The sequence below is a fragment of the Nomascus leucogenys genome, chromosome 15 (assembly GCF_006542625.1).
Source record: "Nomascus leucogenys isolate Asia chromosome 15, Asia_NLE_v1, whole genome shotgun sequence".
NCBI classification, from domain to species: domain Eukaryota; kingdom Metazoa; phylum Chordata; class Mammalia; order Primates; family Hylobatidae; genus Nomascus; species Nomascus leucogenys.
Window position 1 is genome coordinate 34,472,687 of NC_044395.1, and position 14,831 is coordinate 34,487,517.

General features: G+C 34.2%; 1 protein-coding gene across 2 annotated transcripts in view; it reads right to left on the bottom strand.

Annotated features, from left to right (window-relative positions):
- Nucleotides 1–4,014: 4,014 nt before the first annotated feature.
- The window catches only part of CNTN5 (contactin 5), a 1,343,728-nt gene continuing 1,332,911 nt past the window's right edge, over nucleotides 4,015–14,831 (bottom strand). For both annotated transcript variants that reach the window (XM_003253028.3, XM_003253029.3), the window contains 2 exons: nucleotides 10,133–10,301; nucleotides 4,015–4,637 (listed from right to left, as the gene is read on the bottom strand). In XM_003253028.3, coding sequence (XP_003253076.1) covers nucleotides 4,534–4,637; nucleotides 10,133–10,301 — 273 coding nt within the window. In that variant the 3' untranslated portion in view covers nucleotides 4,015–4,533. The remainder of the gene's footprint in view (nucleotides 4,638–10,132; nucleotides 10,302–14,831) is intronic.

A 14,831-nucleotide genomic window follows, 5' to 3' on the forward strand; every position in this document is an offset into this window, starting at 1 on the left:
AAACAACAGATGCTGGTGAGGCTGTGGAGAAAAGAGAATACTTATGCACTGTTGAGGGGAATGTAAATTATTTTGGCCCCTGTGGAAAGCAGTTTGGAGACTTCTCAAAGCACTTAGAACTACCATTTGACCCAGCAATCCCATTACTGGGTATATATCCAAAAGAAATCATTCTGCCAAAAAGACACAGACGCTCACATGTGCATCACAGCACTGCTCCCAATAGCACAGAAATGGAATCAATCAGTCTAGGTGCCCATCAACAATGCATGGATAAAGAAAATGTGGTACATATAAGCCATGGAGTATTATACAGCCATAAAATGAACAAAATCATGTCCTTTATGGCAACATGAATGTTGCTAGAGGCCATGATCCTAAGTGAATTAATGCAGGATCAGAAAACCAAATACCACATGTTCTTACTTATAAGTGGGAGCTAAACATTAAGTACTCATTGACAATCACAGCAACAACAGAAATTTGGTACTGCTAGAGCCGGGAGAGAGGGAGGTTATAAAGGTTGAAAAGCTAACTATTGTGTACTGTGCTCGGTACCTGGGTGACAGGATCATTAACACCCCAAACCAGCATCATGCAGTATACCCAGGTATCAAACCTGTACATGTACCCCCTGAATCTAAAATAAAAGCTTAAAAAAAGAGAAAAATTACAATTTACCCACCGTTTGGTTGATAGATATTTAGGTTTATTTACTTCTATTTATTCTCAATGTTAGGAGATTGATTTGTTTTTCTTTTCCTTTTGGTTTAAAGTTTAATTTAATATAAAACATTTGTGTAGTTCCAAAGTCAAAACTATGAAAAAGTACTGTACATTGAAAAAGAATTTACTTGCATATTTGTTCCTGCATTCCATTCTCTCCGTCCTCAATCGGTAACACTTTTTTATTAGTCGTTAGTTTATGCTTGCATTATTTCTTCTTCAGAATATTAGTAAATGTGTTTGTATTTTACACAAAAGGGTCATACATTCACTCTTCTGTACCTTGTTTTATCCACTTAACATAGCATATTTTTGTATCTATTTTAGGAATGGATAGATCCCTAGGTGTGGATATCCTAGGTCAAAGGGCAAATCCGTATGAAATTTTACTAGATATTGCCAAATTTCCTTTAATGGAGTTGTATTATTTTGTGTTTGGGAAGATTTTAAAAACAAGGGTTTCCTAGTCTTGGACCTCCTGAATCAGAACTTGGAGATTTGGGTTCCCAGCTGTGTTGGATGATTACCCAGGTTTGAGGAGCTGGTTGCAAAGGAAATTTTAAGGCTGACAATTTATTGCTCATTTGATATGTGTTAGATACTGTGCTAGACACTGGTGAGAGAAATTCCAAGAAGAATATATTTTTCCCTGGGCAATCCCAGTGACTAGATAGTTGGAGAGAAGCGTTTAAAACAAATCATTATAATGTGATTATTGGTATAGTTGAGATGTATAATGGGGCTAAGGAACAAAAAAAGAGTCAATGCCTATGAGAATTGTACCTAGAATAGATTGGGATTAACTGTTTATAATAAAAGCAGAAGTATGCATTTAACAAATTCTTTACGAAACTGATTTAATGTAGTCTCTTTTCCTGAAAAGAAAATCACGAGTTTAACTTATCCCATCTGTACTTGCTTCATTTCTTGTTTTATTTTCTTCATTTTCTTCATTTCTTGTTTTATTTTTTGATATAGCTTCAAATTTTCAAGTTGGGACTACCATGGACATTTCTGGAGATTATTGAACCTGAAATCCTAACAGCATAACATAATGATATTTCAGCGTTAAAATCAGACTGTAATCGTTGGCATTCTGTGGTCTGCATAAAATAAATAATGTCGTTCATATAGTTGACAGGAGAGAAGATAAAAGTCAATAAAAAGAGAATTATTTATTAAAAAGATCTAATGTTACAAGAACAGCATACAGAACTATTATTTGTGCCTTCCACATGGTATATACCTTATATATAGTATATATACAGATCGTACACAATCTATTCAACAGTTTGACATGGGGTCCACAGTACCTTCATTTGGGTATGCAAAACTTTTGCTTTCATGAAATTTCTAATTATAAGGACTGTTGCTTTCTTCATATTCAATGGACATTATACAAAAATACAGTCTCTTTAGGGATTTAAGACTGTGGTTACTATCCCATAGAAGAAAAAACTCAGTACTGTAGCTGAAAAATAATGTACCTTGATAAGAATGCTCTTCTGCTTTCTACAAAGTAACAGATATGTAGCACATAAGTACATAAACATTGAAAACCTGTTTTTTAAATAGGTTTATGATGCAAAATACATGTTCTGTGTATGTTAAGTAAAAACATTCCATATCTCTGATTCCTGTAAGAATACAACATCAGACATTCTATGTGTGAATACTCTGTCAGATATGTACCATCCATCAGCTAATTAAAAATACTGGTTAATTTAAATTTGCCATTTTATTTGTTTAATATTTTACTGGGCTTTGCTTTCTGAGAGTGTAAGTAAGAAGTTGATTCTTAAAGTCCCTCACTAAATCTGGTGTATACCACCATGGAAAATGAAGAAAATGACTTGATTCATGAAATATGTAAAATTATTTTGCATTAAAATATTCTTTCTGACTTTTATTCAGATGCACAATTCATGAAGTTACACTATACTTGGGAGAGCTCATGTTTTGCCAGCTAAACAATTAGCATCCCTGGTTTTGCAAAGCCCAGCCTCTCCCACTTTAAAGGAGGCATTCAAGAAAGGCCACTTGGTCATAATTACTTACTTACAGGCTTAAATATTTACCGTCTGTAGTATTTACTATAATATCATTGACTGAGTCTTTTAACTAATTTCTTGTTTGTTTAGGATGTCTTACATAATTTTCCCCAAAGAGTATATGTAACCTGCATACAGACTTTTACTGTGGCTCTGAAACTATTCTTTTAGGATGTTCAGAACAAAAACTTCAATCACTCCTCCGATTCTACAAGGATTAACCTTGAGAGCTAGCAATTTGAGCTCCATATTGTTTCATTTTGCTTGTTATTAATGAAGCAAATATAGTTCACAAGTTTAAATTACATAAAATTATAAAACCATTTTTTGTTCTCTTGTTAACATCACCTATAAAACCATAGTTTCTCCAGGCTTTTCTCTGGCATAGGACTTTGCAATAACTATCCTTTCATGCATCTTCATGGGTATGATGCCAACTCTGGCACATTCTTGTGCTTGTTAGAACTTCTTTAAGATATGATTAAGTAGAAAATTTTCATCTGATTTTCCAGCAACTCTCTAGGATCTCTCAGGCTCAAGTTGACTCTTTGAAATAGCAAATAAGGATTACTTCCCAAGCCACAGAATCAAACAGTGCATAGCTGGCTAGGCTGGCTGAATCCCTGTACTGATGCCATGTTTCCATAGCTTAATTAAAAATTCAATTTATCCAAGAGAGACTGTCTTTATTTTACTAGTTGATTTTATCAGTGGTATGTGATGCATGGAACTGTTTTTAAAAGTCAAAATTTATTTGTTATACTTGAACCATTTTAATCTACAGACTATGCATAATTATTTGCACAATAAATTTTCATTGCCCTTAAAATTGTTGCAAAATTTTGCAATTAGAAGAAAACCTTGAACCTAATTCAACATCTGTTTTGGCAGTAGGTAAAGAAATGGAAATGCTCTGTCCCATATTCATCTCATTTTTAACTTAGCACCCATGCCAGCATGTCTGCAGTTTTTAGTGATCATAGTTTTTCGTGATGTTAAACCATCTTTTGTTATTAAAAATAAATATTTATTATATTTGCTGCTAGGTAACATAGTACTTTATGAAAAACAATAGCACTGAAATTCATTTGGACTCGCTTTCTATCTTGCACTAATGTAAATGGCTTATTCCCTACCCTAATAACTTGCTCTAGGGGTGCATATAGAATAGCATATTGACGAATCTTGCTATTTCACTATGCAATCATACAGTATTTTTCAAGAAAATTTTTGTGTACTTATAATGGACCACATCACTGAAGCATTTTCATATTTCCTGCTGGTTTGGCAATTGAAATATTCAGCCAAAGGGAAAATGAAAAACACTAGACTCAGTCTTAAGCAAATTTTTCATTCTCACTTTTGTATTTGTTTTTGAAACAGATCTGCTAAAGGCCAGTTACTTAACAAATGGATGGCACACACTCGGAGTCATCAGATATGAATTAAAATCCCAACATATTAAAAAAGTAAAGAATACATTTGACAGAAATTACCTTTGCTTACAAAAATTCATTACATACAATCTGCATATTTTTACTGGACTTAAGAACTGTCCTCTCCATTTACAAAAACCAAAGAGAAACCTGATGGATAAGTAATATTTCCCCCCTAACCTCCTGTAAGTTCACCATGTATAGTCCCAAGTTTTTAAAGCTCAAGCTCATCTCAGGATCCTGGTTCTCCACTTGCACGACACCCTATTCCCTGCTGTTACCAAGCTAAAGCAAACAAAAGCAAATTAAGTCAGTAGTTTTCACCAGGAGGTTGAAGGAATCATCAATGCCAAGAGCAACGTGACTGATGACGAAGATGTAGAGAGAGTGTGAAGGGTCGACTGAGCACTTGTGATTTTTCCACCTGTGAAAAAAGAAGCATCAAATGGAGCAAATTATTTTGGTTTTGCTTGAGCTAGGACAGAATTGTTTTTAGTATGTAAGACTAATGAGTGCAAGATTGGTCCTGTTTCTGATGAGAGTGTTCTTTATAAAATCAGACATTATCTGAGGTTCCCAAAGTTATATAGAAGGGACAAGTATATTTGAGATATTGTATTGAAAAGGTGATGTCATGTCTAACAAACACATCCAATCATGAGATTTAATTTTCACCAATGATGAAAATATTCCAAATTCAGATATAAAAAATAAAATAATTTTGATAGTGCATAGTTCAGAAAATGGAGCAAAAATAACAAAATTTGTGGCAATATGAATTCATAATTTACAGTCATGAGCTGCATAATGACATTTCAGTCCACCATGGACTACATATTTGATGGTGGCCCCCTGAGATTATTATGGAACTGAAAAATTTCTATTGCCTAGTAATGTTGTAGCCATTATTATGTTGTAATGCAATACGTTACTCACATATTTGTGGTGATACTGGTGTAAACAAACCTGTTTTGCTAGTTATGTAAATGTATAATGTACAGTACTTAATTGATAATGGTAACAAATGACTGTTATTTGGCTTATGTATTTACTATTCTTTTAGTAATTATTTTAGTGTACTCCTACTTACAGAAAAACAGTTAACTGTAAAACAACTTCAGGCATGTCCTTCGGAAGGGCTTCCAGAAGGTGGCATTATTATTACAAGAGATGATAGCTCCATGTGTATTATTGCCCCTGTAGACCCTCTAGTGAGACAGGATGTGGAGATGGAAGACTGATACTGATGATCCTGACCTAGGTAGGCCTAAGCCTACAGGAATGTGGACGTTTGTGTCTTAGTTTCTAAAAAAACAGTTTAAAAAGCAAATAAAATAAAATAAAAAATATTAAAAAGTTTATAGAATACAGATATAAAGAAAATGTTTTTTTACATCTGTATTATGTATGTGTTTTAAGTGTTATTACAAAAGAGATAAAATTTAAAGTTTTTAAAGTAAAACAGTTACAGTAAGCTAAGTTTAATTTATTAGGGAAAAAATTGTTTTTATAAATGTAATATAGCCTAGGTATACAGTTTAAAGTCTATGACAGTGGACAGTAAAGTCATAGGCCTTCACATTCACTTGGTAATCACTCAGTGACTCACCCAGAACTTCCAGCCCTGCAAGCTCTGTTCCTGTTAAGTGCCCTATAGAGGTATACCATTTTTTATCTTTTATGCTGACTGTATCTTTACTCTAATTTTTCTATGTTTAGATACACAAATAGCATTGTGCTACAATTACCTACAGTATTCAGTACAGCACATCATGTTGTATATGTCCATAGCCTGGGAGCAATAGGCTGTACCATATGCCTTAGGTGTGTAGTAAGCTATACCATCTATGTTTGTGTAAGTATACCCTATGATCTTCACACAATGAAATTGCCGAAGGATGCATTTATCAGAACTTACCCTCATCATTAAGAAATACATGACTATGATTACTCTAGTAAATTTTAAAATCTAATAACATTATTTTATTTACTGAATTTATTTATGTGTTCTTGATTGATTATTTCAGTTGAGTGAGCTTAAATTCTAGGTTCTCATGCCAAACTTGGCAAAAAATGATCTTTCACCACTCTTTCTTATACCCAGGAGAGGTTCTTTTATAAGACAAAAAACATTGTATGCAGCTAATATATTAGAATCACTGGTAGATTAAACTGACTGATCCAAGGTTGATTAGTCTGAAGTAGTTTTAACAGCCCTACGTAACCACAAACTGAGTGGCTTTTAGATACTAACTTCAGGAGTGGTTCTTCAAGCCAGAAGTCTTCTGAAGCATCATGATCATAATTAATTATTTAATAAATGATTATTGTATGTCACATACTGTACAAAGCCTTTTATATATGTCATCTTATTTGATCCTCATAACATTCCTATATGGTAGATATGATTATTTATTCTCCTCTTGCAGATGGAACTGGGGCTTAGAAAGGCTATAAACTTGCTTAAAGTAATTGAGGTAGGAATTAGTGGATTTAGATACTCGTGTATTATCTCTCTTAAAACAATGACTGGCCTTAGTTAAAACCCTAATAATAATAATATAATCTACTACCCAATTGCTGGAATCTTCTGTCAAGGTAATCCTCTCTGGCTAGACTGAGTGTAATGGGTTTTGGGGGGTAATTTTAGTTGCAAAGATAGAGTCTGAATTTATTTTCCTGATGCTTGAGAGCTAGAGAATAATTTGTTTGGTAAACACACACATGCTCACGCACACACACACACACAAATGCAAAAAGCAGTAAATCTTTACTTTGAAAAATTTTACAGCTAATATACTACTAGAACCTATCAGTCAACATATTGGAGAATGTTGCGTATACTTCAACTTGTACAAAATGGGGTTATTGTGAAGCACGTAGCCACTTGTGAGCTATAAGAAAGGCAAGATGACAAAGACTCACTGGAGTCATATGTGCATGCTTAATAAATAAAAAACATGAAAACATCCTTTCTAGCTATTGGGAGTGGCTGCATCTTTGTTAAATCAACTTACATGACACTTTTATAAAAATATCTCACATTCAGAATGCTAAGTAGGGTCTGTGTCTCAAATTCCAAATAGAATCTACAAAGCTAAAACATACTACTTTCATATAGCAAAACAACCCCACAAAACAACAGAAAGAGCAATATTAGACTAAGTTCTTGCCCAGCTATAAAACTAACTAGCTGTTTCACTTGGGCAAGTCATTCGATATCTTAGGCATTTGGTTTTTGCAATATGACAAAAATGAAACCAATCATGACTTCAGGTTCTGAGTCTAAGGTAGACAATAGTGTATCAGTTTCCCATACTGAAACTCAGGAAGTGGGTTGCACTCCCAGCTACTCGGAGAGGCCAAAATGTTATTAACTGAAATATAAAAGTTGACAATATTTTTCTTGGAATAGAAGTTACAATTTAAAATATAAATGGGAGAATTAAGGTTATCATAAGTACTTCCAAGGTTGAGGCTGATCTTATTCAGATAATACTATAGAATCTGATTGTGTTACAGTTGCAAGTAACCTTAGAGAGTCAGAGAAGAATAAAATACCTAACCCAAAGGATTGCTAGAAAAAATAATATATAGAAAGCACCTAGTTTAATGCCAGGAGCATGATGAGGCCTCAGTAAATGCTCACTGTATTGCTGTCTAGGAATCTGATGTGCTGAAGCAAGAGGAAGGTTGTCGTATATTTTGCTTTTCAGGAAATAGTCTTTTAAGATGCTCTTGAAAATTCAGCACCCTCATCTGAATAGTTCAATTGTGAAATAATTAATGCAGAGACATTATAACTTTTCTTGCTGTTAAAACTATACTTTTATAAATGAATCATAAAGCATATTAAATTTTTGTGTGACCACAATAAAATTTAAATTCTTAGATCTTTTCACCAGAATTTCTGAAAAAGTCAGATTTCTCCCATCTTATGTTTTATATTTTTAACTATTCATTTTAAAATACTTTTTTTATTATACTGTAAGTTTTAGGGTACATGTGCACAACGTGCAGGTTTGTAACCTATGTATACATGTGCCATGTTGGTGTGCTGCACCCATTAACTCGTCATTTAACATTAGGTATATCTCCTAATGCTATACCTCCCCATTCCCCCCACCCCACAACAGGCCCTGGTGTGTGATGTTCCCTTTCCTGTATGGTGTACTGAAAAGTTGTGAGACTAAGGAATTCACCCAGATTCCTTAAATGTTGACGGTTTATCATTCTCGCTTTATTGTTATTTCTATACATACATATATTTTTCTGAAACATTTGAAATGAAATTGCAGATAGCAGATATGATGCACCTTTTCCTCTAAATATTTTAATCTATAGTTCCTAAAAATAAGGCTTTTAAAAATATAACCACGGGTATAATAATAAAAAAAAAAGAAAAAAAAGAAAAAAATATAACCACGGTACAGTTTTTTAAAAAATGAAATTAATGTCGATGTAATATCTAATTTACAGGTATGCAAATCTTATCAATTATCAATAATGTTCCTTATCCTGTATTTTTATGTGAGAACTTATCAAGTATCGTAAGTGGCAGCTAAGTTATGAGAACACATGGACATATAGAGGGGACCAGCACACGCTAGGGGCTATCAGAGGGTGGAGGTGGGGAGGAGGGAGAGGATCAGGAAAAACAACTAATGGGTACTAGGCTTAATACCTGGGTGATGAAATAATCTGAACAACAAAACCCCATGACACAAGTTTACCTGTGTAACAGACCTGCACATGTACCCCTGAACTTAAAAAGTTAAAAAAATTATCAAGTATTATGTCAGTAGCTTTTCCTCAAAGTTCCAGTCTGTCTCATTCTTTTCTACACTGTATTTATCTACACTGTATTTGGTGGCGTAAAAAAAAAAAAACACACACACACACACAAGCAATGCCTCTGGTCTGATTTCAAGTTGATAAACATGTTAAATAACATAGAGCCACATACAGAACATGACGGGACACTTCCCTGTAGGTTGATAATTCTGCTTGGGAATGATTGCTCAACAAATGATGTTCCTAATTACCCACTAATTGTATGTCAGAAAATGTTTTATAATGTTCTCAGAAAATTGTCTAATACTTTTAAAATTAGAAATTTGCCTAATTCTTTTTATTTTTTACTATCTCTACGAAATGGTTGCTTTCTTCTAAATTTCTAAAATCTTGCTTCCTTTAATGAGTTTTCCCTTGCTTATGTAATAATGATGGTGGTGGTGAAGATATGTGGTTTTGGAGACAGTCATACCCAGGTTTTGATCCTGGTTCCAAAACTTAGTGTGGTCTCAGGCAAGTTACTTAAATGTTTTCTGCAAAACAGTAAAAATGTCACCTATCTCATATGATTGTTACTAAACTTAGATGATGTATGTAAAGCACTTTTGACCATGCCTGACATATAATAAGGGTCAGTGAAAGCTAGCAGTTATTAATATTGTTAATAATAATGTTCAATAAAATTTATAATTTGTTTAGAAATCAATAAATGTGGTCACATTTCAATTTGAAAAGCTTTCTTTAAACTCCTTATTTTCTGACAATAAAGGCAATCAAAACAACAGAAATGTAGGTATGTCAAAACCAGTGTAATATCAGTTAAAATCTGTACTCCAAAAGCCAAATGGCTAGCAAGGTACTGCTTAAGACCAGGACAGGCAAGGACATTTCACAAATCAGTACATTCTGATGAAAATGTCAACTCCTTTCTAGATTTGTAGAAATTGTGCAATTGTGAGCAGATTACTATGGTTCATATTAATCAGAAGATAATATAAAAATCAGAGAGGAGAAATCCCTCAAAATCTCTGAACCATGAAATCTATCACACCAATTTTGATGACTTTCATACCATCTTGTAATTGTTGGTTGTCAGCAAATTAAATCTACTATGTCAAAACTTACCTGAATATGATGGTACCCTAATTTGAGAACTAGCTGTTCCATCTCCTCCTTCACTATATGCTCGAACTTCAATAATATAGACTCCAGCATCTGGGAGTGGTACTACTGCTTGAAGTTTCTGTGTTTCAATAACTTGGCTGTTGCTGTGACCCTCTTGCCTATAAAAAACCTGTGAGTAATAACAAGGTTTAGACATTTGATATGAAAGATGCACATTGACTACCTACTATGAGTCACATTCTGAGACAAGCACAAGGAGCTTACTGCTTAGACAGATACATAAGCAAATGTAAAACATGTGCAGTATACTGCAGTAGAAGTATACAAAAGGGCCATGGAGGTACAGGAGAGAGTTTAATTTTGTCTAGGGGTTTAGTGAAGGCCTTCCAGAGGAAGTGATGTCTGAACTACATATTTAAATATGATAGAGTGGACCAGTTCGAGAAAGGGAGGAGAATTCCAGAAACAGATAAGATAAAATCAATAACTGCATCTAAGCAATAAGAAACAATGGGACAAGGGCAGGGAATGGAGAGGGGATGTATGGGAATAGTAAGGAATGAGGCTAGAGAAGTAGGTAGAGAGGAGGCAGATCATGGAGAGTCTGTTATGCTTGGTTATTCAAATGAACAATATCCTAAGGAAGTTTGGAAAGCTCATCTTCAAATAGTTTGAAAGGAGTAAAGAAAATGTGTTAAACATACCAATAATAAATTCTTAACAGTGTAGGAAACAGTTGAAAGTGAAAATTTTATTTTTTTAATTTTTACTTTTGTAGTGGTTTGCTTTTTGGTAAAATCGGCATTTGGATACGTGGTGTAGCAAAGCTAAAGCTTTTTAGACATCTGTCGTGGTATTATAATTAAACATGCATGCACAGAAAACAATTTTGGAACTGCAAATCAGGACACAGGATAATCCTGTGTTTACATATTAGAAAATGAAGGCCATAAAGGTTAGGTGACTTGTACAAGACCATGTGGCCAGTTAGGGTAGAAATCTCATCAGAAGATTTACATTTAATCATCACTTCAGAGCTATTTTACTATATTGTACTATTATTTGCCTCCAAAAATAGTCAAGTAAAATTTTTGGTATAATAGTCAAGTTGCAGCAGTTAAGATATGTTCACATGTATTTTTATTCAGATTCATGGTTTTTTGTGCTTTTCTATAATTGGTATTATAAGTATATAATGGAAAGAAAAATGGCTTTGTATTCATACAGAACTGGATACGAAACAATTTCCTACAAAACATAGCAAAAGAAAACAAAATCTCCTATACCTTCCTAGCTGGGAAAATTTGGGCAAGTTACTAACTTTTGTAAACTTCAATTTATTCTACTGTATGGTAGAGATAATAATACCAATTTTAGTGTTTTTAGGGGAGTAAAATGAGAAAGAGCCTGTAGAATACCTAGCACAGGACCTGGTGCATGATAAGTTTAATAAGAGAAAGCTACTCCTTCTGTTGCCATCATTGTTTATTCACTGTTAAAGGGTTGGTATTTCAAGTGCATCATAAAATATGAACTGACTTGGGAAATTAGATAATTATTGACATATATTTTCTTACAGAAAATGTGTTTTGAGCTTGAATTAACTTACATACAAAAAAATCCAAAAATACTTTAGAGAAGCAATATTTCCACATATTGAAGCCTGCGTGTACTTGAACCCTCTGAATTCTAGTAATAAATGCTCCCTCCATTTCACTTCCTTTTTTTTCATTTAATTTTAAATCTTCCTGTTTTTGGGAGGGAAGTGCATTCTCCATTTAATTATGACGTGCGACGATTGTATCTATTGAAATCCTTATTGTGAAGCATACTATAGCCTCAGTGTAAATGCAAGGTGATAACAGCATTATCAAACATTTATTGGACATCTCATGCAGGCCAGGCATAGTGCTACATACTGGAGATTCATCAGAGAATAAGACCATGTGGTTACGGTCTTCCTGGCATTTATAGTCTGATATTGAAGACAGACAAACAATGCAAGGAAGTGTGATATGTACTGCAGTGGGAAATATATTTGATGCTACAGTAATGCACAAAGTGGGTACTTAGTCAAGATTGGGGAAATCAGGAACACTTCCTGGAGGATGCCTTAAGCAGCTTCTTTTGTTTTAAAATGTGACAAATATATCTGTATGCTTTTGACTTCGTCTGGAGCATCGTGATGAATTAGAATTCTGATCATCCATGTGAGGTAATTAGAAAGCAGATTTATGGGAATGGGAAAGTATGTAAATTGGTGAGGATTGGCAGGGGAGTGACTATTTTAGAGGACAGTTTTATTATGGTTCAATAAATTACAGTTCTTATGACAAAGAAAAATACATCCAGCAATGCATATCTAATGTTCTAGAGTTGAAGAAAAATTTGTGGATCAGTTGAGATTTAGGATTAAAAGGTAAAGACAGGGGAAAAAAATCAGTTAGTGTTATCAAAAGGAGTTTGAGATTAAGTGTGGCCTTTTACCAATATATCCAGGGAGACGGAGTGCTATACATATATGTAGATCTACTAAATAAAAAGATACATTAAATTAATAGTTAATCTTCAGTGCTTTAGAGAATCTTGGCTCATTTTAAAATCCTGATTTAGAAAACATGAATGAGAATGAGAACTATGAGAAGGTTAAGAAGTTATCAAGACATATAAAAAATAGTTATTGACAGTAAGGAGTCCAGAGAGTTCTTAGAGAATATGGACATTTATAGACTGACAGTTGCAACAACAGCTATGTTTATGCATAAAGAAAATTGTCTAATGTATTGTCAAGACTATTCTCAAATTTTGGTATATAAAAAAAACTGAGAGCAGTGAGTTATCCAAAGAGATGATCCTAAATAGAAAGTTAATGTGGTATTGCTATTCTCAAAGGCATGATCTGGAAATGGCTATTCTATATGTCTGATGGTCGTAGAATATTGAGGTGAGTGTGCTAAAAATATAACAGAATAAATTTTTGCTTGTTGTACCCAAAGTACTCCTGAGAAGGATGGTTCATATTAAACGAAAGGCCTGTTTCTCTGCTGAGCATCTTGGGAAGAGTTGATGGGTACAACTGGTCTTCATAATAAGGGTGAGGAATCTAAAGCCTCAGTGACAATGGAATGGGAAGGAAGGAGTCAATAAGACAATGGAAGTTAGATGAACAGAAGTTGGGAGACACAGTATCAGTGAGAAGTCACTGCCTGCAGGGTGGCTGAACACAATTTTAACAAGATTTCCTTTTGGGCACGCTGTAGATGTTTGCTTGCACGTTGTTCCTTTCTAACTCTATCTCCCCAGCATTTCCAAAAAGTCTGCTTCATATATATACTGGATATGACATGAGCCATTTCCGTTTTAATTATTAAAAATTCTGAGAAATTTCAGGCATAAATGAATGTAAAGAGGATACTATAATGAACCTCATGTACCTGTCTTCCAACTTAAGTCATTATATATGAGTCTTTTTAATTTGTGGAAACATAGAAAAGAAGGCTTAGTCTCATATTTACAGTGAATATAAGATGAAGGAAGAGCTGCAAAATAGAAGAAATCAGAGACTAGGGTGGCTATAGACTATACAGTTCCCAAGAAGCTGGAGAAATACAGGGATGGGCTTCAAAGTTCTAGTGGGTATATAAAACAGTATCAACCCAAGTGTACATATATTTCAGGAATCTGGAAGCTCAACTGATATCTAAGTTGCATAAACAAATAAGAACCTCTGTATTTGATATGGTTTGGCTGTGTTCCCGCCCATATCTCATCTTGAATTGTAGCTCCCACAATGCCCACATGTAATGGGAGGGACCTGGTGGGAGGTAATTGAATCATGGGGACAGGTCTTTCCCGTGCTATTCTCATGGTAGTGAAAAAGTCTCATGAGATCTGATGGTTTTATAAAGGAGAGTTTCCCTGCACAAGTTCTCTTCTCTTGTCTGCTGCCATGTGAGACATTCCTTTCACCTTCCGCCATGATTGTGAGGCCTCTCCAGCCACATGGAACTGTGAATCCATTAAAACTCTTTCTTTTACAAATTGCTCAGTCTCAGGAATGACTTTATTAGCAATGTGAAAATGGACTACTACAGTATTGATGGATTGTATAATAATTAGTAAACTTTGGGCCTGATTTCCTTCTATTTGCCCTAGCTCCATAAACAGGTAGAAAGTAGATGTGGGTGAGGGGAGATATTTGGTGAAGGGGTTGTATATCTAGGAAAGGCTATTTTCTAGATATAGACTTGAAAAGCTAATAGTTTTCGCTTGGATTATAGCCTGAGGTCCTGAATTCTTTCTGACTGCTTGTGTCTTTTCTGAAGGGATAACAGTTTCTGTTTGTGGGGAAGGGGACATTTGCTGAAGTGAAAGCGTAGCCCCTGAACATTGAGTTTTATTTTCCCTTTCACTCAAGCATAAGTCTGTGTGAAGAAAATAAGGTGGAGATAAAATGGTTGTTTTACTTTATAATCTGGGTAAATCACTTACATGGTGTAAAGAAAAATATTTTCCATTTTCAAGATCATTAAAAATTATGGCTGAATATACTTTAGTCCATAAATTTTTTTGGCGTTTCTTTAGTAACACCAGTAATGGTGAGTCTTATGTGCTATAATTAGTAAGGATTCTAGATAGAGACCCCAAATTATAGGAGTTGTAAAAATAGAATTTTATTTGTTTAAAAACATTTATTTGA